The 26680-nt window shown below is 37.9% G+C and overlaps 2 protein-coding genes across 2 annotated transcripts; both read left to right on the top strand.

The window, feature by feature from the left end:
• The first annotated feature begins 8583 nt into the window (after positions 1 to 8583).
• On the top strand, positions 8584 to 17693 carry BCL10 (BCL10 immune signaling adaptor). The gene is made up of 3 exons (XM_083358484.1): positions 8584 to 8766; positions 13206 to 13494; positions 14738 to 17693. Exons 1-3 carry the CDS (start codon positions 8695 to 8697, stop codon positions 15091 to 15093), a joined length of 717 nt encoding a protein of 238 aa, XP_083214610.1. The 5' UTR covers positions 8584 to 8694; the 3' UTR covers positions 15094 to 17693.
• A 2800-nt stretch (positions 17694 to 20493) lies between these two features.
• LOC310637881 (UPF0690 protein C1orf52 homolog) lies at positions 20494 to 26478 on the top strand. The gene is made up of 3 exons (XM_083358485.1): positions 20494 to 21032; positions 21808 to 22015; positions 23135 to 26478. Exons 1-3 carry the CDS (start codon positions 20709 to 20711, stop codon positions 23212 to 23214), a joined length of 612 nt encoding a protein of 203 aa, XP_083214611.1. The 5' UTR covers positions 20494 to 20708; the 3' UTR covers positions 23215 to 26478.
• Positions 26479 to 26680: the final 202 nt, after the last annotated feature.

The following is a 26680-nucleotide window of genomic DNA, read 5'->3' as shown; positions in this document are numbered from 1 at the left end:
CAGAGTCAAATTTAATGCGGCAGAAATGACATTCGCAGAGATGAAAGCTATTACCACATTTCCAAGAAAATATCTTTGGCAGAACAGATAAAGGTCAAAAATGTGAACTTTACAGACATTTGCATCCACGATGTAGTTTTTCCTTAAGTCTCTTGCCTATACTGTATTCCCAAGTGACAAGATGAATTGAAAGTATGGCTTTTTCCAGAAGCAGCCAAGTTACTTTAATGCCATGGAAATAAACCTTTGAACCTCCAGGGAAAATGTGAAGAAAGGTACAGTGAAGAGCGGTTCATGGATATGTCACTCATACATACACTCATAGAGTACTCATGATGAACAATTCAGTATAGGAATTACTCTCAGCATTAATATTAGTGGAAAATTCAAATCATTCTTAAGTTTAGACCAAGGGTGGAGGAGAGTCAGGACTCATTCAAGTGCTACATAGTTTTATGTATGTATGTATTTATACATACATACATATATACCAATCATGTAGCCACCCATCTCACTGAGGTGACTCTGGTGGTGTGCTAAAAGGTAAACCAGAAAAATTGCCATTATACCCATGAATAAGAAACTCAGATTTTCTACTCCTAACTATAGCCAGGCACAATACTAAAACATCTTGCATGCTTGGAGTCCAACATATTTTCTTCATTGCAAAAGAGTTTGGCTCATTATGCTTAAGTATCTTAACAATTTCTACTGAAAAGCATCACGTCTGAGAGTGTATAGATGAAGCTTTGGGAAAGATATAAAAGTAGAATATCTCATAGGCAGTGAGGAATGAATTCTATTATTATTAAAATAATTGCATCCTTTGGGAACCAATACACAATGAGCATCATTATTGCTTCATTTATAAAACCCAGCTCTCTTTGACGTCCTTTAAAAACTTAACCTTTTTGATTTTAAAAATAGAAAACTGGCATGCTGGAAAGTAATGCATCACCTCTCAGGCTCATTTTTACCCTCCAAGTATGCCTTTGGGTCTCACCCCATAAGTTTTCTTAGACAAAAAAAACAGATGACTACAGTTAGTGCTTTACTTGGAAGCATGATCCCAGGGACATGACAGGTAGGCGACTGACTGGAGGGGATAGTAGGTAGCCTTGTATTAAATCAATACTTTGTAACTGGCTGTGTGTCGCAAGGCATCTTTTTTGAGATACTGTGGAGTGCCTCCAGCATCTTCTTAAAACTCTCAATGTGTAGCCCAATCTCCCAAGGCTGTAAACTCCTAACATTATTGGGAGAAGAAAAATCTATTGCATCTTTTTTTCCCCACAAGTGCCCACTAATCTAGGAATTATGAAGTAAGAGATCACTGAATCTAAAAATTTATTTTCAGAAGCAGAACTTACCTAAACAATGTTTTCACACACGCACGTCTATTTGTAGCTATCCTAGGATAAACTTTCTTCACTTTGCCAGGCTAATTTATATAGAAAAGGTAATTTTGTTCTCACTATTATTGAACCTACTACGAATTATAGATCAGGACCTGTTTTCTACCTATTTCTGACCTGGTCATGTGTTTGGATTTCCATTTGGATAGCAAATACTACAGTAGCAAGCATAAGTGACCATGTATACATTGGAACTAGGAGTGAAAATCCTAAAGGAGTGACTCCAGATACATTAGGCATTTTCCCAAACTTGAAAGTCTATGGAGATTCTTAGTCATCCAGGTCATGGATGACTATGTAGCGTATTTACTGAAGAAGCTTCTTGGATGAGAAGCAAAACATCTTTAAAGAAAAAAACAAAGGAAGTCCAGTTGCCTTTCAAAAGGGATCTTTGAGACACCCAGACCTGAAACTTTCTGAGCTGTCTGTGTAAGTGGTCACTCTGTCTTCATCCTAGCCATTGTGGGAATGGCCACAGCCAAACTGCATTTCTTCCAATAAAACTTCGAGAGAGCGCAGAAATCAGCCTTCTGCTAAAACTGCACTCCACCAGTGGCAGACTGTGTTAGTAGGAATATAAACATACTGGAACAGGGACCATCTTTACTGGCAATATTCACTTGGTTGATGGCTTTGGTTAAAAGCTATTAAACAAGAGAGGGGGGAAACCCCATGACAATGTTCACAATGAATCCTGAAACTGGCATAGGATCTGTTTTACAATGCATACAAATTGTTGCCGCATAAGAAATTGATTTGGGCCGTGTTGGTAGCTGCTCAGTTGTTAGTGCAAAATAGTGGAAAACCGAACTATAACAGGCATGGATCAATAAGCATCTAAAAGCACAAAAAAAAATTGTTTGGGCTGAAAACTTAACAGAAAGCTATTCAAGGGGAATATATTTCATCAAATTTGATAACAACTGATTAGCTATTTTAACAGTATCTTTTCTCATGGATTGTTCTTGTGTACAGTTCTATTTTGCACAGAAATATTGACTATAGTTGTTTAAAATATTCATATATCTCATAAGCATTTTCTGTTTCTGGGTTATTTTTTCAACTCTTCCTCATCTTTTTCTTCTTAATACTATATTGGTGTTGCAGTTGTTTAATAATTAAATTTAATATGCAATGTTATTATTATTTAGAACTGGATATGTCTGCAAAAATGATAAAAGGGAAAAATGGCCAATGTTCCCCTTTCCTATTCATGCCTCATGGGATTAAAAATAAATAAATCTTCTTTGCTCTTTTAAACTAAAAAGCAGAAGCACCTTAGTGGAAAAATGACCAGGTCAGTTCAGCTGCCCAAGGAACAGAACATTAAGTAAATGTTGCAGAGTGTTGCCAGTCTGGAAGTGCCAATTTCTATATAGAAAGGCCAAAGTCTAGTGCTTAAAATGCAGGCAGCTATGCTTAAATAAACAGAATATATTGTGGCATATAATAATGGAGTTTCATGCATATCCAATCTTTGTACCATTTATATATGAGCTTTATGTATCTGATATATTACTTTTATCCAAAAATAAAACATTATCCATCTCCAACCTAAGCTACTGTTTCAAGCATTATATAACTTATATCTGGTATCAAGAGGATTATGAGCCAATTGGGTGGGTCAATAATCTTCCCACAAGGTGATAATAGGAAATTATTTCCATCCTGCTGCCAAGAAAACTGTAAGACTGTACCAGGAATCGAGATGAATATATCTTTTAAATTATAAAATGCGCTTTAAGTGATTCGTCTTTCTCACAAATTTTTCCCCTTATTTGTATCTCAAATGACCTTCGTTCATTTCACCGGGACCTAAAAACCTGGCTCTTTGAGCTATCTGGTCTGGACTGAGGGGTTTAATGTTTTTAAATTGTGATTTAATTTTTGTGGCTAGACTTAATTTAATTTATTTTAATTTTATACTGGATTGTTTTTAAATTTTGCCTTGTAAACCGCCCTGAGTCCTTTGGGAATAGGGCGGTATATAAACTGAATAAATAAATAAATAAATAAAAAGTTCTTTAACCTTATGTTAAAAATTCAGTAACTAAAAGTAGTAAACTATGGTATACTACAATTAGAACAGGGGTGTGAAACTGCTGGCCCGCGGGCCGGATGCATCATAGCGAAACCGTGCACACCCCATTGGCGGCATCACGATACGTTGCAACACGTCACATGACGTTGCGAGTTTGACACCCCTGAATTAGAAGAAAACATTGCTATTAGAATTAAATATGCAAATAGCACTGTTGGCAACCACTTAAACCAAATGTGGTTTTCCAGGAGAAAAGCAACTTTTTGAAAAAAGCTGCTAATAGCTGCCACTTGTGTGCCCATGCTCATTATTTTAATCTGAAAATCTTCACAGTCCTACTACTGTAGGAATAACTTGAAAAGGGGCCTGGAGGGGAAAAAAAATCTTCATATACACAACTGCAGAGACATCTAGTGGCAAGCCAAGATTTAGCAGTGATTTAAAAGGAGAAAGGTATCTTAGCATAACTTCCCTAGATTTTATGCCCCAATGCAAGGGTTAATATTTAAGGCAAGGAACTTATATAATTTTTTCTCAGGACAAAACAGCACTTGAGCTTTGAATGACGCATATGGGATCACAATCCCAAAAGTAAATGAAATCAAGACAAAAACTAAATTTGGTTTCACTAGAATTCCAAGGCAGAGGATACAAATTAGAAACATATAACATCACAATGACACAAAATGATATTTTAAAGAAGGACTAAGGCAAGCCAACATCCGTTTTCTCCAGAACTGACTGATTCCTCTCATTCCAAAAAGAATTCTTGGAACATCTGTGGCTTAAGATTGTTTATTGAAATCCTAGCTTCATTGGACCCATTTTGAAGTGGGTGTTATGTGGTCAATTGGAGAACAACAACAAGAATCCTGTCTACTTTCTCGGGACCAATAGGCTCAAACTCCTTCCAGATTACCTGACATGTTCCCCCAATTCCCCAGCTGTGCTCCACCAAACCCCACTCTCATCTGTATCTACCTGGTCCCTCCCTCCAGGAACTCTGTTCAGCTGATCCACTTTTTTACCTGGAGAAAGATGTCCCTCTTTCTCCTTATCACTACCAAGTTCATTCTTCTCAAAACCTCATTTCAACTCTTCTGTTTCCTCAGAAAAACACAACTTTTCTTCCCATTGTCTTCAGGCAATTTGGAACCCACCAACAGTCCTTGGAACGTTCTCCGCCATGCTTCCAATATCGATTCTTCGTTAGATGGAGTTCTTTTTCCCCAGAACAGACCTCGGAATGGCCATCTTCTTGCTCTCCCTTTTTTCCCTGGAAAGTCACAAGCAATCAAATGGCAGCTATGCCAGTCATGATGCTCACTCAGGAGGCAAAACTAAACCTAATGTGTGATCCCAGTCCCACTGTCTATACCAGGGGTAGGCAACCTCGGCTCTTTGATGACTCACGGACTTCAACTCCCAGAATTCCTGAGTCAGCATAGCTGACTCAGGAATTCTGGGAGTTGAAGTCCGTGAGTCATCAAAGAGCCGAGGTTGCCTACCCCTGGTCTATACTGTCCTACTGCAGCACAACGTTGCCCAAAGCATCTAATGCTCTCCTAACTGGCTTTCCCAAATCACTCGTTCTCTTGTAGGCAATGTTCTTTAACCCAGCAAATCTGTTAATACAATGACTCCTACTGGCATTCCCATACACCTTTTCCTCCATTTCATGCCTTCTGTTCTTCCCCCGTCCTTTTCCCTCCCAACAGCTCATCCACTCTTCACTAAAAGAGCATACGGTGTTAAATTTAACATTCTCAAATTCCACCATTGACAAAACTCCTTCATGTTCACTATTCCTTCCCAAACTACTACCATTTCCCAGTGCTAGCTTGCCAAAATTCTATGTAAAGAAATATTCTGCTGCATTAAGAATTACAAGGTGCTGAACTAACATAAGGAAGATGCAGGTTCTAGCGCTGACTCAGGAATTCTGGGAGTTGAAGTCCACGAGTCACAAAAGAGCCAAGGTTGCCTACCCCTGTTCTAGTGTATATTCCACCAAGGATGCTAACTAGGTGGCTGACTTTGAGCTACTCATTCTTTTTTAACATACTTCAAAGAGTTTTTGTTGTGGGGGGGGGAATGGGAGGATGGAGCACTGCATATTCTGCTTTGAGCTCCTGAACAAAAATAAGAATAACAATAACAAATTAATTAAATGGCAACTTTTAGAATCCTTGGAGACAAACACAATCCAAGAAGATCTATCTGTTCATCCCTTTTTAATATGCCAAAAAACCCACCCCTAATTATTTTAAGCATGTCGGAGCAATCCTTAACAGAATTATTTTCCTTAATGTTAAGATTTACATATAAGCCACAATCATTTTAGGCTATACTTATTTCCCATGTGTGTAAGGTTTGTAACTAAAAATAAACATTTCATTTAAAAGCCTTCACAGTATATTGGAAACAGGAGCCTATGACACAAGACAAGTTGGTTGCTAATATTCACAACCAGCATGGCCCCTAGGGAGTTGTTTCCCTGTGCCTGCTTTAAATTATTTTTTGGAACTAACCTTATCATCCACTGATAAGATTGCAGAACATCACTTGTAAAAACAGTTGTAGGCTTGCGAAACAAACCTTAACAGCTGGTAGCAACTAACCCTCATCTTAGTGTGGAAGCTAAGCAGGACTGGGTTGTTAAAACAGCAACTGAGAAGACACTTTCATCTTGTGAAACTAACAAAATAATAAGACCTTACAAGCTGCTCCAGAATGTGGTCAGGGAAATAATTATGTGCATATATCAGTACATCCATGCGATATCTCTGCTCAGAGTCCACTAGTTAAAAAGGAGAACCCAAGTATAATTCAGATTGGTAGTTGTCATTCAGAAAGTTCAACATGATACTGCCTTTCTCCAAATGTCTCTGCCCATCCTGTAAGATCTGACAGGGTCCCTTCATTTAAACAATGCTACCTTATGAGGTTCCAAGAGATGTGCCTTTTCTGTTGCCGTTCTTCGAATATTATTTTCCCAGAGGTCCAGTAGTAGAAAGGCATAACACTTCACTTTTCAAACAAGCCATGAACTGAAGTGTTTGCTCATATTGATGAGTGAGGAAAGATGAGCAAAAATTTTCTTTATGTACTTCCTCACAGCATTATTTACTTTCTATACTGTTTGCATTCTGATTGTTTTAGTAGTGTTTCAAAGCAACACTCCCTTGAGTCTCTGATTGGCAGCCATATAAATCTAACAAATGAATAAATAAATCTTGTTGCCAAGAAAATTAGAAGTCACATCCACCTAGTTCAGGGTTTCCCAACCTTGGCAATTTTAAGTCCTGTGGATTTCAACTCTCAGAATTCCCCAGCCAACCATACATGGATGCTGAAGCACAGCAGCTTTTTTTTTTAAGAGAAAAAGTTATCTTTCCTGTAGATCTTTTACTAATCTCTCTCTCTGTGTGTGTGTATGTGTGCATGTGTGTATACATATACACATCTTTTGAGAGCAGGCATCAGAATTTCATTTTTTAATGTGTGTCAAGTGTGTTCACAGAAAAAAGGTTATATAATAATAATAATAATAATAATAATAATAAATAATAATAATAATAATAATAATAATAATAATAATAATAATAATAATAATAATAATAATAAGAAGAAGAAGAAGAAGAAGAAGAAGAAGAAGAAGAAGAAGAAGATGATGGAAGGGACCTTGGAGGTCATCTAGTCCAAGCCCCTGCTAAGGCAGGAAACCCTATACCATTTCAGACAAATGGCTGTCCAGTCTCTTCTTAAAAACTTCCAGTGTTGCAGCATTCACCACTTCTGGAGGCAGGTTGTTCCACTGGTTAGTGGTTCTAACTGTCAGGAAGTTTCTCCTTAGTTCTAGGTTGGTTCTCTCCTTGACTAGTTTCCATCCGTTGCTTCTTGTCCTGCTTTCAGGTGCTTTGGAGAATAGCTTGGCTCCCTCTTCTTTGTGGCAGCCCCTGAGATATTGGAACACTGCTATCATGTCACCCCTCACCCTTCTCTTCATTAAACTACACATACCCAATTCCAGCAACCGTTCCCTATATGTTTTAGCCTCCAGTCCCCTAATCATCTTTGTTGCTCTTCTCTGTACTCTTTCTAGAGTCTCGACATCTTTTTTACATCGTGGTGACCAAAACTGGATGCAGTATTCCAGGTGTGGCCTTACCAAGGCATTGTAAAGTGGTATTAGTACTTCACGTGATCTTGATTCTATCCCTCTGTTAATGCAGTCTAGCACTGTGTTGGCTTTTTTGGCAGCTGCAGCACACTGCTGGCTCATATTGAAGTGATTGTCCACTAGGACTCAGAGATCTCTCTCACAGTTACTACTATCGAGCAAGGTACCACCTATACCAGGGGTAGGCAACCTCGGCTCTTTTATGACTCGTGGACTTCAACTCCCAGAATTCCTGAGTCAGCTATGCTGACTCAGGAATTCTGGGAGTTGAAGTCCACGAGTCATAAAAGAGCCGAGGTTGCCTACCCCTGACCTATACTATACCTGTGCATTTGATTTTTCCTGCCTAAATGTAGAACCTTACTTTTTTCACCATTGAATTTCATTTTGTTAGATAGTGCCCAGTGTTATCTCATTTTATCTCATCTCGTCTTACTACTTTATGAAAAATTTACACTAGTTAACTAAAGCCCAGTCTATGCCAGCCACCCTATTCAAATAATTATTATAAAGCGAACATAAGACCTAGCACAGGGGTAGGCAACCTTGGCTCTTTTACGACTCATGGACTTCAAATCCCAGAATTCCTGAGCCAGCTTGGCTGGCTCAGGAATTCTGGGATTTGAAGTCCATGAGTCATAAAAGAGCCAAGGTTGCCTACCCCTGACCTAGCACCAAAGTTATCAAGGGGGATAATCATTTCCCGTGTCCTCAGCCTCCGAGACCCGCCAGAGAGACCCGCTTTGACCCTAAGCACTGAAATACCACTAACCTAACTCTAAACTTAGGACTGAACTACAAAAGCGGGGCGCGGATCGGCATCCACGTCTCAATAAGGGAGCCTACTCCCGAGAAAAGCGCATGCGCGATATTAGGCGCGCCGCCTTCGCGTGGGCCTGCCAAGTAAGGGCGTGGCGTCGCTCACCTCAGACACAGGAAGTGGAGCTCTTCCCTGAGGGAGTCCACCTCCGGGCAAGCGTTTCTCGCTTTGCGAGAGGGTCGCTTTTCCCTCGTGGCCCCCCCCTTTTTTTTCCCCCTGCGCTGCTGTTTCCGCCATGGCGGACGCTGAGCCGACGGCGGCCGGGCGGTCGCTCACCGAAGACGAAATGGCGGAGGTGAAAAAGGAAGTAAGCGAGCGAGGCGCCGGGTTGCGTGTAACGACGGCGGGAGGGAGGGGGGAACTGGAGTTTCGTCTTTGGGAGGAAGGGGGCGCCCCCTGCGTGATGATAAAGGAGGGGGGTCCTTAAAGGGGGTGGGGGTGGAAGCGCAACGGTTGCCATGGCGTCGGCTCGTCAAGTTTCCGTATCGGGGCGGCGGATTGGTCGTTGGTCTTCGAGTGTCGCCGGCGCGGGGAATTCCGCCAGGTGTGGCTTTTCCTGCCGCTGTGACGTCATTCCTGCCATGCGTGGGGGCTCCCTTAAAGCGGCTTCCCTTCTGCTGACTGGGAAGCTTCGAGCATCTCTGGCTTTGTCTCCATCTGCTGACAGCGGAAGGATGGAATTTGGAATTTGTTACAGTTTGGAGAGGGGAATAATAATTTTTTTTAAAATTCCATTTATATCCCGCCCTTCTCCGAAGACTCAGGGCGGCTTACAAGCTTAGCAGTAGCCTTCATTCTATGTATATGCCTGCTTATTAGGGCTTTCACACACCCCCCAAGCGGCATTATTACAAAGTCAGCTTAATTGCCCCCAACAATCTGGGTCCTCATTTTACCTACCTCGGAAGGATGGAAGGCTGAGTCAACCTTGAGCCTGGTGGGACTCGAACCTGCACTAATTGCAGGCAGCTGGTGTTACTTAAGGAGGCATTAGCCCACTGCTCCACCAAGGCTATTATAACAATAACAACAACTTTATTGATACACTTTATTTATCTTAACTTCTGTATTTATTATATGTTATTGTTGTTAGCCGCCCTGAGTCCTTCGGGAGATAGGGCGGCATATAAGTCCCAATAATAAAATAATAAATAAATTAAATAAATAAATAAAAAGCCTTGGTGGAGCAGTGGGCTAATGCCTCCTTAAGTAACACCAGCTGCCTGCAATTAGTGCAGGTTCGCATCCCACCAGGCTCAAGGTTGACTCAGCCTTCCATCCTTCCGAGGTAGGTAAAATGAGGACCCAGATTGTTGGGGGCAATTAAGCTGACTTTGTAATAATGCCGCTTGGGGTGTGTGTGTGAAAGCCCTAACAAGCAGGCATATACATAGAATGAAGGCTACTGCTAAGCTTGTAAGCCACCCTGAGTCTTCGGAGAAGGGCGGGATATAAATGGAATTAAAAATAAATAAATAAAAATAAATTTAGCAAAGCATGTTTCCTAGTCAGTGCGAGTTTTAAAATGGACAAATGAGGATTGAAAATTATTCAGCAGCAAATGAAAAAAGTACCTCTGTTCATGGCAGGTGTTTTATAAGCAGGAGGCAAATTGGGATCTATTCAGAGGTCTCTTTGACTGTTTGTGTTATTTACTAGATTTGTTTGCTGCCCGCCTCATCTGGGTGGGTTTACTACATTTATAGTAGATTTATAGTAGATTACCTAACATAATAGCAATGAAACAAATTATTTCCTAATTTCCGCCCCCCCCCTTCCTCCTTAAGGGACAAAGAGTTTGTTGCCCAAAGCCTCCAATTTGAATTCTCAGCCATTTTAATTAAATGCATCAGCTAACAATTGAAGAGGCCGTTCAAAAGTTACTGGATGGACTCTTGTTTCCATCCCTATGTACTCTTAGAACAGGGGACCCTAAATTGTTAGCCATCACAGCTCCTTGTAGCGTAATCTTAATGTACGTGCCTCTCATAAAAATCCAAACCCACCTTAATGGACAAAGAAAACAATGCAATGCAACTTTTTTTTTAATTATAAAATTAAAAAAAAAAGATTGTGCCTTCTCTATCACCATGTTACTCATTTGAAGCTAGTGTGTTTGGAAAGGGGGATTTATTGTAACAGTGTCGAACTAAGGTTCTTCACACCTCTCCTTAATTCTGTCTTACCTCCCAAAGGTAGGTACAGTTTGGGTAACTCTGCCCTAGAAGCTCCAGGTGGTGGTTATAGCACTTCTCATATAATAATTGGGTCCTTCTGAGTTAATAGATAAAAGAGAACAACTAGCTCAAACTCATTCAGGAAACTTCGGTGACAAAGGATGGATTTGACTCTTGGTCTTCACAGTCTCTATTTCATATCATAACTGCTACACCATATTATACTTTCTTTCCATGTTCCTTTCATTCTCCTTGTTCTTCCAGGCCCCTTTGGTTTCCTTAATGGGTAAAAGTCTTCACCAAATTCTGCTTTTTTGTGTAGCGGATTCTCTGGAGTGCTTATAGGAATTCCCCTTGCTAGTATCTGAATGCTGCACATGAATGAGTCAGTAGAAGTTGGTTTTGCCTTTCTCCTATTTTTCTAGCTATAAAGAATAGATTTACAATATATAGAATATTCACTTTTTGTTCAAGATAAGTCAATTTCTTTTGTGATCTTTTAGATTGTATTTATTTTTTTATATTGGAACAGTAGTCAGAGAATAATATATTAAAATTTTAAATAAACATATAAGAACATTAAATAATAGATTTAACTCCATTGTAACTTCCCATGCTTGACAGTCACCTTCAGTGCATTTGGGCTGACTCTTGACAGCCTCACACATCTGGCAACAATCACTTGTGCTCTGTCTCAGTGGCTACCTACCCACCCTCCCTTGCTATCTGGCAGCAGCCCCCCCCCCGTCATCCCTGCCAAGCTCGCACCACCCACACCACTCTGCCCACTTACACCTTCTTGCACACTCCTCCACATGGCAGCAATCACCCAATTCTGGCTCTGCTGTATGCATGCCGGCCACTCCTCACTCACCCTCATCCAGCAGCAGCTACTTACCTGCTTGCTGGCTTGCTTGCCAGCTCCCTGGGACTTGTGACTTCCTAAATATTAAGACTTCCCGTTCAATTTGCTTGTTATTAATACAAAGAAGATCAAACAAAAATGGAAGGAGTATACTGGAATATTGCTATTCCTTACTTACAAGAATCTCTAAATATTAGACGATGAAGTTAGAGCACTGTTCTAATCTTACCAAGTCAGAAGAGTACAGGAACTGATAGAATACCCATGGAAATACAGCAAGCAACGTTATTTGTAAACTACCCAGAGTCATCTAGATAGTGAAATGGATGGTATAAATTTGATTAATAAATATAACAGAAGAAGAATCGGTAAAGGTTCTAACCAAACTACACCAGCAAATCTGGAGAATGAAGGAGATTTAACTGGAAAAAACCCCCCACCAAGATTTGACTGAGTATGCAAACTATCACACAATATAGTCTTAATTTCACATGCTAGCAAAATAATGCTTAGGATCATCCAGTGTAGATTAGAGTCCTATGTAGGAGGGAGATGCCAGATGTTCAAGTGGGCTTTAAAAAAGGCCAAGGAACATGAGACATTGTCACTGATGCACACTAGAAAACTGAGAAAGCCAATAAATAAAAAAACTAGTCAGTATGTATGTACTTAATTGTTTATAGAAAGGCCTTTGATCATATTAATTGCACCAATCTATAGAATGTGCCTAGAAAAAAACAGGTATCCCAGAACATGCAAAATCTATAGGCGGGTCAGGAAGCCTTGGTATGGATCCAACCAAGGAATTGGAAAAGTTGGAATACATTCAGAAATGTATCTGCCTTGAAAATAGCTCATGTTGAACTATATAGCAGAGTCAAACATTAGCACAGGAAATATTTGTATCATAAACTGTTTTATAATTTTTGTCATAAATGTCATATATATGTTTTACAAAATTTGCCAAATTTCAATTCCATGAGAGTTGTATGTCCCAGATTTTGGATGTATTCTGTAAGTTAGTCCATTTGATCAACCTTAGTTCAAAAATTGTTGCTCTAGGATGCACTATTTCACCCAGTTAAGTGAAATGACAGTTTTTGTAATATATAGAAAGTGTTGTTGTTGTTAGTTGTGAAGTCCTGTCCAACCCATCATGACCCCATGGACAACGTTCCTCCAGGCCTTCCTGTCCTCTATCATCTTCTGGAGTCCATTTAAGCTCACGCCTACTGCTTCAGTGACTCCATCCAGCCACCTCACCTGGTAGCCAGCCACCTGGTGGCCACCTAGTCACCTCATTTCAGCAACCAGGTGGGGTCACCTGGTGGCTGGAATGAGGTGACTCCATCCAGCCACCATAGAAAGTATAGTATAATATAAAGTATTTTAGAAGCCTTTACCTAAAATTGTGAACTTCCATTCCCTTTTAGTGTTAAATACTTATTCCTAGTGCTTAGTATTTTGTGATATTTGATTGCTAGTTCAGTAAACCTTAGATTAGTACCATGAAACATTATCTCATGGTAGAGTTGAAATTTGAGTCTTAAGACATGACACTCATTCTGGATAAGATACAGTACTGCAAATTCTAACTAAAACTTATTTTTCAGGGATTATTTATCATTCATAGTAAATGCAAAGAATAATTTATACTTTGATAAAAGTTAATATTTTATTAATGTGCTGTTATTTTTATGCTAGGTTTTAGAACGATTACGCCGCTATCTGTGTGACAAAATAATTGCAGAAAGACACTTTGACTACCTACGTTCAAAGAAAATACTGAGTAGAGATGATACTGAAGAAATTTCTTGTCGAACCTCAAGTAGGAAAAAGGCTGGGAAACTGCTGGATTATTTAGCAGAGCATCCAAAAGGACTAGATGCATTGATAGAATCTATCAAATGTGAAAAAACGCAAAACTTCCTGTTAGAAAAAATAACTGATGCTGTCTTGAAAGCAAAAAATGAAAAACTTGAAAGTCTTAAAGGTACTGTTTTAATAACTGAATACTGTACATTTCAAAAGGGCTTATAAAATATGTAGTTACATAGCCTATTCCTGTTTAGTTTTAACTTTGTTGCTATGAATTCTGTAAGTCGCACACAAGGTCAGTCAAAATAATTTGCCTGCCTTTGTATCAATGAAGGAGCAAAAATTTAGGAATAATGACATGTATTCAAATATAAGAGCCACACAACAACATAGCATTAAGAGAATGCAATCCTATTAGCTTAGTTAATGTTGTACATTGCATTGTGGTTCATTCAGAGTTGCAAGTAGCATTGGATTAACCTTTAATTTTCTGGCAGTTTTGCTCAGAAATATCACAAAGAGCCTTTTTCTCTCCAGTGTTAAGTCAACTGGGGCAGTCCCCAGGAGTTGTGGAGCACAATGTCTCCACTTTGTTGATGGCATGAATAGAGTTGTTTTTCCCCCCAAAAGAAGCTGTAGAGACATTGAAAGGTCCGTGACTGGATGAGAGTGATAGATCTGAATTTTATTAAAATGGAAATTTTATGGATGGGTAGTTCCAAGTTCCTGACACAGGTGGAATTGCTCTCTGTTCAGCAGAGAAAGTGTTTATAAAATAATTGTTTCTAAGATGCCAGGAATATAAAACTCATTACTACATAAGACATAACCTTTGGCTAGTATGCCAGTAGTGCTGTTCTTGGACAAAAACAACTTCTTTTTTTTTATACCCCATGCACTAGTAGCTTCCCGTGCTATGTATGGTTCTCCCCTTAAGCATCATCCAAAATTGCCGCCAAATAACCCTATAGTTAAAATGCCTGCATTGGTCGCCAATTTTCCACTTGGACAAGATTTTGTGTTAATAATATTGATGTGGCAAAGAAGTGTTTTATAAATACTTGGCAACCTGATCCACAGGGCTGTATAGGCAATCTGGATCATAACTAGGATTTCCAGACTTTTTCTTTCCAAACCATCTCATTTCTTCAAGAAATAACATTAGAGGTTATTTCTTAAGCTGAATTTTATTTATTTATCTATTAAATTTATATGCCACCCATCTGATTGTCAAGCGACTGTGGGTGGTTAATTTTGGGATAAAAATGCCACATAAATCTGAAACTTCAAAAAAAAAAAAGCAGTGAAGTTAAATAGATTAAAAACATGTCAAAATGAGGCAAGTTATAGCAATAATTAAAATACCTTGTACAAGTACCATATCTGTAAGTAATCCAATATATATATATTTTTTACAGGAACACGTTGTAACAACTGCATGGCTTCAATTTGTGAGGAGGTAAACAATCTTTCTAGATCGCAGTCAAATGACTCTAATTTTTTTGAAAAACAAAGAGACAGAGAAAACACCTACCTTCACCCAGAAGAATATAGCACAGCTGCTTTTGTATCTGCCTCTTCTCTTCGTTCAATGAATTTGCCTATTACAGAGGTTGGAAACATGGAAAATTCAGTTTTCTCTACTCTTCCGGGACCTGGGGATCCTGGAGCACCACCTGTTCCCACAGAATTGCAGAGTGAGCAAGAGGAAATATCTACCGCTTCCAGTGACACTCCCTTTCTACCTTTACGATCCCGCTCACTCTTTCCATAGTGGTGGTTTTGCTTGAATAACTTTAAAAAGATAATATGCTAGATGTTGCCTTACGTAATTTTGCAAAAAAAAAAAAAAGGTTTCATCTTTTAAAATTTTCTTACCGTACTTGGTTGTATTACTTTTGAAAACTGAAAGTGTTTTCCATAAATATTCATGTTTAAGCAATCATGAAGCTGCTTGTATTATGCAAATTATAATACAATCCTGTACATAGACATTCAGAAGTAAGCCCCACTGATTGCAATGGGATTTATAGATAAGTCAGTAGTGGCATTTAAAACCATTCTTGCTATATTGAAAAGCGATAGGGGAATGCTTAAAAGATGTCATATTTTTACACTTTAGTAATAGTTTACTATATTCATTCAGTTCATAATGTCGGACAACTTCATTTTCTTCTTTCACAGTGGCAGACAAAATAATGGCTGGAATTATTTCACATTAGATGCCTGATTACAATACTAAAAGGTTTATCTAATTATGCGAATCACAGTCACAAGGACAATTATTTGTCGTAGGGGAAACTCCAGATTGAATCTTGGGGTTATTTCTCTTATCAGTTATTACGTTGGAATAAAGTTCTCAACTGAGCAATTCCACTTATATTCAGAAAATATTGCAGTCTGTTTGAACAGAAGGATCAGGAAGTAATGAAAACCTCAGCAAAGAGGGAAAAATACCTTCTGAATTACAGCATTATGACTATATCTATGAAGATTGATTGAAGTGCTGCGTGTTCACTGACCTGCTAAATGAGTGGTTCTTAACAACCAATCCTTGAAATTCTGGCTGTTTTGCAGCACTCCAGCAGTTACCTGAATGCAATCCAGGCACTCGGGAATTGGCCTTGATTTCCAACCATCACTGTATCCCACAGTCACGTGATTCCAGTTTGCTGCCTTCCTGCCTGCTTCTCACAAGCAAATTTGAGGAAATTGGCAGGAAGTTGGGAATTGCAATAATTTGATGTCCTTGCTTAATGTCCTGTGCAGTCCTTGTTTAACAGTGTAACTAGGGACTTCTGGAACTGCCAGTTAACTAAGCAGTGTAGTTATGTGATGAACTTTACAATTGCATCACTTGATGGAAAGTCCTAATTGCCACTGTTAAGCAAGGGCTATCTTTTATTCTGAATGGTTGAATTCTCCAAGTTCACTTTTTAAAAACTATAGCAACTAAGAAATCCCTTTTGAAATTAGGGAGTTTATAAGATATTAGGCATTAAATGCATACTGTTCTTTAAGAATTGGAGGTTAAAGTATCTGTAGCATGATTACTTGGACAGTAGGTTTCGTTGAGCTCAGTGGAGCTTACTTCTAGTGGATTTATTTAAGTGCACTTTTACAATTTTGAGAATATTTCTAAAGTGAAACTTCTCAATTTCCACGCTTATTTCTCAAGATGAAGCAATGTTGTGTTGGATACATAATTTCTACTATGCTATCTCAGGGAGTACGGTATAAAATCATATCTCAATTTTTTTTCCTCATGGCTTGAATGAGATGCAACCCTGTAAAGAAGAGATTCAATTAAAAAGCATATATTCTAGGTAGCCTAAAAGCATTTCTTTCTCTTCATTTTTATCTTTTGCCATTTTTATTTCTTGGCCGGTAGGAAACAGTACTTTATATTAAATTCAAATTTTCCTGGCCAAAAGCAAAATGACTTCTGTGGGGCTTCTGGGACAGTAAAAGTTTTATTTAAAAAAATGTTCAACAATATTTTGGATGAAACTGCAGCCAGTTATCTAATTTAATTAAGTAGCTTTGTGTTGCACATGTTACTTAGAAAAATATCTCACTGAGTTCTGTAGAACTTGTTTCCAGATAGACATGCATAGGATTACAGTCCAGTATTTTAAGAAGACTATATCTTTTGGCTTGCCTGGGCCGCATTGAATGAAGAGGAATTGTCTTGAACATATAAAATATACACTTAACGTATACTTAATGTATATAAATCACATAATGTTAAAAGTTATGACCTTGTGGGGTCACCTTACTAGCTGGGCAGGGCTGAAACCTGTTCTATACGAGTTCAAATTGGTGCTAGGTTATGTTACACAGTGCACTGCCCATCTTTCAGGACACAAATTTGTATCAAGCCTCAATCTAATTTAATTGATTTTTTGAGTCTCTTGTAATCTGACCATTTCTGTTAACAGTTTTTTAATTCAAGTGCTACCTCAGCTCAAACTTCCATGATGTTCTTTTACAGAGCATGAACCTCTTTGACTACCAGCTTCAGATGTTGCCAAATTTATAAGAAAATACTGAATCTGTATACTTATGGACTGATTGTCCCTATTTCTTTGTCACATTTTCTTTAAAAAAATTCCTAGTGCCTTAGTATTGAAATTAGATCAGGGATTTTTCTCTCTATATTGTGCTTCATTTCATGTATGCCAATACCTGTGTGAATTATTATAGGTATATAATGAAAAATAACATACTGCTCTATTAAATATCTTTGGAAATCATTATATTCTTAAATCACACTTTTTAAATATATATATTTTATATAAAGCAATGTATTGAAAAAATATTTGGAAGTATGTGTTTACCGTTTAATTCTGACAAATATTTACAAGTGGGCAATCTATGAAGCATTTGTATAATAAACTTAATTGATTTTTAAAAAATAGTTTTCTCGATGAATTTCATGTCCTACTCTTGGCTTCTCTTCACCAATAGTCATGTACTTATAGTATTAGGAAGCATTTTTTTAATTAAGTATTTTACAAATATATTCAGAACAGGTCCTATGATGCAGGTCCCCTTGTAATTTGAAACCCAATGATCTCTGGTCCAGAAACCCCTATCTTACTCATTTACAAGTAAATTCTATGTCAGATAGAGTATACTCATTATACGTTAGGAACATGCTCCTCTCGAGTTGCTTTCTGTTACATTTATCAGATTCTTGAAAAATATCTTGTTGGCTATTTGTTGGAAGCAGGATACTCAGCTATGTGATACCATTTAAAACAACAGGTATATTTTGGTTTTCTAAGGAAGAAACCCTCCCTTTAGAAAAACTGAATTAACAAAATGGATGTCTTGATTCTATTTAATAGTTCCCATGATTATTTTCTGATATCCATTTTCATTTTAAAAATGTCTCGAATATTCACAAACATCAGATAAGAGTAAAAATTTATTTAAGACTAATAAGGCAGAGTATTAGTAACAAAGGCCAGCTTTTCAAATATTTGTTGAATTTATTGTAAAATAGATGTTAATGCGAAATTTTGCACCCGATTTATCCTATTAGTCATAATAATTCCTATAAATAGGAAATAGTGTGGGAAATACCTGCCAGCTTTATCTTCAATGTACTGTGGTTTCTGATAAATATATTAAAGTTTACCAAAGTTTTCATTATGTGATGACTAAGTGGTAGTAAATAGAAAAGAAGCTATGAGATAACAGCCAATTTGTAAGCTTTCTATAATAAATGCTAGTGATCCCTCCGCATTTTTTCCTTTTTTTCTTTCTTTCTGTAACCTGTGTTCTTTTTCAGCAAACCCAAATTGACAGGAGGAGACTGTTGGGGAAAAAAACAACAGATCTAAAGGGAAATGGTAATACTATATAAGAAAAGGACATATTGATAAAGGAAGTAGTGTAAAAAAAATGGAATTTTTTTAAAGAAAGATATTGCTGAATATCCAGACTGGCTATAATTTTTAGCAGCGGTCCCCAATCGTTTTGGCACCACAGACCAATTTTGGAAGAAAAATTGTCTTCCATGGACCGGGGGCAGGATGGTTTCACCTGCAACCTAGATCCCTTGTGTGCACAGATGAAGCTTCACTCGCTTGCTTGCTGCTTGTGCAGCCTGGTATTAGTCTGTGACCTGTGGGATGGGGATCCCTGATTTATAGTATACTTCCTTATTCTAAATTATCTTAACTATACTTTCTTTAAGAAAGTGTTTCTTTTAACTAGCCATGTTATACTCATGAATCTGCTGAGGGGATGGGTCGACATAGCATTACTACATATGCAGTGCCTACTATATCAGGACTGGCAATCTACATCCCTGCACCCATTCCTTGCTAGGTGCAGGGGACCAAGTTTAACGTTAGTTTTTACCAGCAGAAGTTTTTCACAGAAAAGTCTATATATGCCACAAGCTTCTGTTCAATGAACTTAAACTTATTCCAATCTGGACTGGCCAGCTATTGTTTAGGGATCTACAGTGGTAATGTTTTAATATCATCTAACATCTTGTTGCTTACCACTTTTTTTAACTGTTGAGGTTTATATGCTCTAGAGAAGTTTATTGTGCTGGCAAAGATGGAAGCAAAGAGGAGAAGGCAGTAAAGAGAAGAAGGCAATCCGCAGCAAGGTGGATGAATTCAATTACAGCAGCAATGGGTTCACTGGTGGGAAATCTGAAGAACCAGCCTGGGAACAATCATCCTAAAGAAAATCAACCTATGTGGTTGCTAAGGCAATGTTCAATGGGATTTGCCTTGAATAAACCTCATTGGCTATGTCACTGTCACAGTGTGAATTGTCACTAAGAATTGGTAACTGACCTGATGGCATTTAAGCAGGCAAACAAGCAACAAGATAAAAATTGTTCTATACCTTTTCTGAAACTTTCTGAAGTTTCTCTTATTGCTGGATCCACATAAAATGGCAAATGATAACCGCTTGCTTTTTCTGGATAATGCAATAAATTCAGCACCACATCCTAAATGTGTGGATATGCTTTCATTTCTTATTGCTTGTTATCCAATTTTTATTTTCCATGATAAAAAAAATTATTTATCATCCCCTGCTGCTTCCACATTCTTTTTGTATGTGTTCATAGGCTTCCCAGTAAGAGTGACTAAATCAATATTATATTGTAATTGTATAGTCTTTGAAAGTATTAGTTTTGTGTTCTGCCTTCTAATCTAGTTATAGAGCTCGAACACTGTATATTTCTATGCTCTGTATTTTATCTTAACCATGCTAAGCAGTTATTTGAGCGCTTCCTACTTTAATCACAACACAACTTCTGAGTAAACATACACGGAAGGATCGTATTGGTAAATATTGTAAAGGAGTGAAGGGCATTTTTTCAGTTCTACTCAAACGAATGACTGACTACACAGCAAGAACTTTGAATTCCACTTTTAATTGCAGACCCGCATAAAAATATAACTGACTGCATACTTTTTAATTTAAGATTGTCATCTGGACTGCAAAAATAGGGACCCCCACATGGAGCGGTGGAGAATTTTAAATCTGTTTTCATTTAGTTAGTACTCATCCGGATTTCGGCCGCCCATATACGGCAAGCCCTGTTTTGAAGCATCACGTTTAGAATTGATAAACTCACCTTCGGAATCATCAAGCGGAAGGTTCGGAAAGGGGGATAGAATGTTCTTTATTATTTCTCTTTAAAATTAAAACATAAATGGATTAGAAAGAAGCTACTGCAACTCCAGAGTTTAATAAAAACGAAGCGCGTGCTAAACCCAGGGCCGAGAAGAAGGTAATATTTCCGAGCGGAGGCACGAATCCGACCGAGGGGAACCCTGGGCGGGTAACACAGGCAGAAAGGAACCAGAGAGGCTTCCCGCAGACGCCACGAGCTCGGAACTTTCGCTTTGCATGCGCCGGTTCCCGAGGACTGATGTGCGGGTTGCACAAGTCCCTGCCATGGCAGCAGCGGAAGGGAAGGACCCGCTAGGCTTCTTCGCGGCGTACGGTAGCGACAACAGCTCGAGTGCCGGCTCGGATGCCGAAGACGAGGAAGGCTCGGGCCGAGGGGCCAAGGCGTCTTCCCAGCAGCCCCAGAACGGCATCCCCGAAAGGAAATCGCGCTTGCCTGGGCCCGACGAGCTCTTCCGCAGCGTGAATCGACCGGCTTTCCTCTATAATCCGCTGCATAAGGAGATCGACTGGGAGAGTCGCGTGGTGCGAGCTCCCGAAGAGGTTAGCAAAGGTTCTTCTATGCCTCTGGGCCAGGGGTAGGCAACCTCGGCTCTTTTATGACTCATGGACTTCAACTCCCAGAATTCCTGAGTCAGCATAGCTGACTCAGGAATTCTGGGAGTTGAAGTCCATGAGCTGACTCAGGAATTCTGGGAGTTGAAGTCCATGAGTCATAAAAGAGCCGAGGTTGCCTACCCCTGCTCTGGGCGTATTCCTCCTGGCAGGGAAGGCGCCTGGCTCCCTTATCGTTAAGGGTAATCCTAGGATTAGGCAGGATCCAGAGGGGTGTTTATTACAACTTGGTTAGATTTTCAGATGCAAGAGTACATGTAGACCTCGACTTATGACTACAATTGAGCCCAAAATTTCTGTTGCTGTGCGAGACAGTTGTTAAGTGCATTTTCCCCCATTTTACGACATTCCTTGAGACTGTTGTTAAGTGAATCACTGCAGTTGTTAAGTTAGTAACAAGGTTGTTAAGTGAATCTGGCTTCCCCATTGACTGCTTGTCGGATGGTCGCAAAAGGTGATTCCATTACCCTGGGACACTGCAAATGTCATAAATATGAACCAATTGCCAATCGTCTGAATTTTGACGACGCGGCTATGGGGATGCTGCAATGATTGTAAGTGTGAAAACAATCATAAGTGCTCTTGTAACTTTGAACGGTCACTAAGTGAACTCTTGGAAGTCGAGGACTACCTGTAATTTGTACCTGTTATAGTTATATTTTTCAAATCTCCTTTACTGGTCTTTTCATATTTCTTTCAACAGCCTCCTAAGGAATTCAAGGCATGGACCACAAATGCTGTGCCTCCCCCGGAAACTTACACTGTCAAAGAAAAAAAGGCTCCGCCCCCTCCAGAACGTGATATGGCAATCAAATGGTCAAATATCTATGAAGATAATGGAGATGATGCTCCAAGGCATGTAAACAATGTACATTTCTTACCAGAAGAAGAACAAGAACACGTTGAATCAGGTAATGGTGTTCCGTTTCGTTCAAAATAAATAATGTTGGCCATTCTTGTGTATGACTCCTTTAATGGGAAAATATGGCCTTGGCATCTCTTACATGAATTTATGTAGAAGAGTCGTGAATCCAGTTATAATGTTAGTAATGTTAAACTTAAACCTAGACTTGAGAGCAGCTTCCTATGAAATGTAGATGTATAGAATGTCCAAATCTTTCTTTGCATACTGTTATGCGTATTTTGATTAGCATGATTAATGCATTCAGTTTTATGCCTCAACACCTAGATGAAATTCCTGTATTCCCCAGGGAATTTTTACTAACAGCTAATAATATTTCTTGCTGGCCACAGAGTCATGATGCTTAATGTCTAAGAGTAGCCTTATCTACCCGTTTCTAAAGATGATGAATGATTTGAAATTGAACATGCTTTTAATAAGCAGGAACAGTCTTTAAAGATTAAATTAAACAATGAGTTGTTTGAGAAAGGAAAGATTCAAAAGCAAATACCACCCCAGTGCTGGAATAGCCTCTCCCAGTCTCAGCCCACAGCTGTGGTTAAAGTCTAACACAGTGTTTCTCAAACTTGGCAACTTTAAAACATGGAGACTTCAGCTCCACAGTTGACGTCCATGTGCCTTAAAGTTGTCAAGTTTGAGAAATATTGATCTAACACATCTGAAAAGCCAGGTTATAGGAGGCTTAGTTGGAATACCCATAATAGTGACCTGTTTAACCTCTTTTCAAACATCACCATTGATGGAAGACCCTTAGTCATTGAAGTCATAATTGGACTGCTGTTATGACTAAGGAAGTTCCCTAATCTCCTTTCCTGTAACTTCTTAATAATAAAAGCAATTCAATGATGAAGAGACTAAGAAGGATTGGGCCTGATTAATATTTGGATGGTTTATACAAAATTCCCAGGTCTGTTTTCTAGATTTGGTCATTGGGGGTGGGGGGGAGAGAATCTAGGAAGTGACAACTTTGAGCTCCCTTTATATTGATGTAAGTGAGGCTGCATGGATGCCAGGCCAATGTAATCATCAAAAGCCGATACTATCGATAATATTTTCCAAATGTGGCTTTTGCAAACTTTGGCTTACATACAATGTCTCTTCTTTGAAGATGATGAAAAAGATGAACCCAGCTCATTTAAGAAACGCAAATTAAACGCTGACGAGCAGCCAAAGAAGAAAAAGCAATGAAGAATTGGATAAAGACTCATTAATTTATCTATGTCCAAGTTCTGATCTGGTTGATGTTTGATATAAATGTCAGGTCTATTAATGCAAATGTTTCTAGTGGAAACCTTTTAATTGCAACACTTTTAAAACGTAATACAGTATTTTTGCTCATACAGATTTTGGAAGTTTGTCATAATCTCTTCCTACTTAAGACAAATTCTTGTGACACTATAAACCTTAACATACGTGTTACAGATTTGTTGGCATTTAAATTTTAATATTTGGAGCAATAAGCAAATATTACAAAACCTACTACATATGAACAATGGTGATATGTGAAATGTAAATGTAATAACTGTTTACTGAGCTACTATTTTGATGGATTTTTTTTCTTAATAAAAATGCTATTTTGGGAGGAGGGAGTTTTTAACTGCATTGTGAAAATGAATTTTTTTGAAATGTTTGTAAATAGTTTACTAAAATAAAGCTGCATGTGTCAAAAGTACATTTATTGCAAATTTCACCGATTGAAATTGTAACTGAAAACTGTATTTCTCTGTAGTGTTAAGAAAAACATGTGTTTATTTAAGATGAATTAGTGATAGCTTGGAGACTAAATTCACAAATATTTTGCTCCATAGTTTCCAAGGATGCTTAGCACAATCAGCTTACCGTAATCTAGAAACAGTCTGACAGCCATACGAATATAAGTACGATTTTAGGGAGATAGAAAATATTCTCATGATATTAAATGGACAGAATTTAAGTTAGATTTTTTCCCTGCATCACTTGTCTTTTCCCTTGAGACATGTCTTGGCCTGCAATTGTGGATCAAATCTTTGATATTTACAGAGAATTTGTATGGCTGTGAATCTATTTGTTTTATATACAGTTCCTTTGGTTTTATATTACAAATTGACTTGCTATTGTCCAACAATTATCCCAAGATTGTTTAGGCAATTTTGATAAAGTACTAAAATGTCTCTCTGAAAGTGATTGCCCCGTTTATATCTTGGGAACTTCATGGCTACTTCCCATAATAGGAGTTAATTCTATGGGATTAACTCATACAATCGTTATACTCAAGGCTTTCTAATTATTTTTGTTTGAGTTCATATTAGGTTATTTGCTCAGTAAAATATCTCCAAGCACTGATTTTCTGGTTATATTTCCAATTTTAATTTTTAGTATGTCAGTCTTAAAAGCTTTGTTTTTCTGTTTAAACCATATTAAGAACAGATTGAGCAGTTAACAATATTCATGGTTTGAGCAATTAACAATATTCATGGGCACAGTTCAAGTAATTAGAAAAAAATATTTGATATTTCTCTCCTTTTTATACTCTTGCATGTAAAATAAACTTTGTTTCCACTTTGGTGGTATATGAAATAGAACTTCTTTCATACTGTATCCCATTTTTGGGATACAATTCTATATGAAATAGAAATAAAATTATATAAAGGAGGAGGAGGATTAAGATGCTTCAATTGTTGATTGACAAGGAGCCTTGGTGGAGCAGTGGGCTAATGCCTCCTTAAGTAACACCAGCTGTCTGCAATTAGTGCAGGTTCGCATCCCACCAGGCTCAAGGTTGACTCAGCCTTCCATCCTTCCGAGGTAGGTAAAATGAGGACCCAGATTGTTGGGGGCAATTAAGCTGACTTTGTAATAATGCCGCTTGGGGGTGTGTAAAAGCCCTAATAAGCAGGCATATACATAGAATGAAGGCTACTGCTAAGCTTGTAAGCCGCCCTGAGTCTTTGGAGAAGGGCGGGATATAAATGGAATTAAAAAAAACAAACATGAATATATAGCATTCCAGGGACTATTTCTTCTGTACTCTGGATGTGTGTTTTTATATATTACCTCTATATTTTCTGAAGTGAATTGTTTTTAAACAGGTAAAAATTATCCTGCTGGATCTTCGTATGAGAAGTTATCTTGTTTGTTCATTTATTTAATAAACTGCATCAATTTCAATGATCCCAGATGATATACAAGAGCAGTGACAGCATTCTGTATCAGTGTTAATGTTAATATAATTTAATGGACTTTAAAAGGATGTTTTGTATTTTCAAGGGAAAATGTTACTGCAAAAGAACGGCCAAAGTCTGGGTGTGATGTGTAAAATAAAACCACATTTCAAAAGTAATTGAATATAGCTCAAGTTGGGAACTTTTTTTGGATTATAACTCTATATACATAGTTTATTTTATTTTATTTAGAATTAACAGCAAAAGAGTGATCAGAGTGTTGATTTTAGAAAGTTATAAATGGACTAAAGGTCCAGATGGATTAAAAATATACTGAAATTAAATAAACAATAATAAATTAAATAGTTTCCTGTAGGATTATAATTAAAAGGAAGAATACTTAAACTCTCTGCCATTATTAATAGACTTAATTGATGCTAGAGAACAAGTTTTACTGAACAAGGCTGACATTGATTCAAATGTGGATTTAATAATGACAACCTATCTGAAGGAAATAGCGAAAGATGTAATACTGAATATACAAATGAAATCAACTGATGTTTTGATAACTAAAAAGGGCATACAAATAACACACTGGGAGAGTGTATTGGGTAACCTCTCCATTTTGGAACCACTAATGGGATTTGTTAATGTTGCCAATCATTTTATGACAACTGAAGCCAAGTACGGTATTTGGACACCATTTGAAAGGACTAAAGATTAAAATGGTTGGGAGAAAGGGGAAGGAATATAAAGTTGTTTAAAATAGATAGGTTGTTACTTCTGGAAATTTTTAATGTTTTTTTTTCTTACCAGGAGTGAATGATGATGTTTAAGGTTTTGTTTATAGATAAAGACTTATATAGGACAGTGTTTATTTGCTGTACTTTAAATTTATCAGGTTAAGGTTAAAACAGTTACACTGGTGGGATTTTTAATGACTGGACTAATGATGAGGTTTGGGGGAATTTGTTTTATGACAAAAAATAAGATATAAAAGGAAGGAATTCAAGTGGATCTACTAGATCAAGTTTATAATGCTGAGTTGTTATTTCTGGTAGCCTTTAATGGACTTTGGCTTATTAGGGTGGATGATGAAGTTTTAAAAATTTGTTTATAGGGAATGAGGTGTTACATGGGATGAAGAGACTGTTGTATTTTAAGAAGTTGATAAATTATAATAAATTATTAAAACTATAGGGTAAAAGAAAATTATTGCTTCTCTTTCTTTTTTCCTTCGCACTTTTTCTTTTTTGTACTTTGTATTAGTTTTATATATCCAATGTAATATTATTGAAATTATTATTCAAAAAGGTAAAACAAAAATTAGTGGTATAATGAGTATGAGACTATTCACTTCTGTTAGCGTGATATAACGATATATTTTTTGTTAGTAATAAAGTCCAAATAACACTTCCATGCTGAGATCTCTCTCTCTCTCTCTCTCTCTCTCTCTCTCTCTCTCTCTCTCTCTCGTCCATCTAGTGTAGATACAGTAGACGAGAGAGAGAGAG

Source organism: Vipera ursinii, assembly GCF_947247035.1.
Source record: "Vipera ursinii genome assembly, chromosome: 3".
NCBI classification, from domain to species: domain Eukaryota; kingdom Metazoa; phylum Chordata; class Lepidosauria; order Squamata; family Viperidae; genus Vipera; species Vipera ursinii.
Note: the sequence above shows the minus strand (reverse complement) of the source record. Positions and strands in the feature narration are given on the sequence as shown.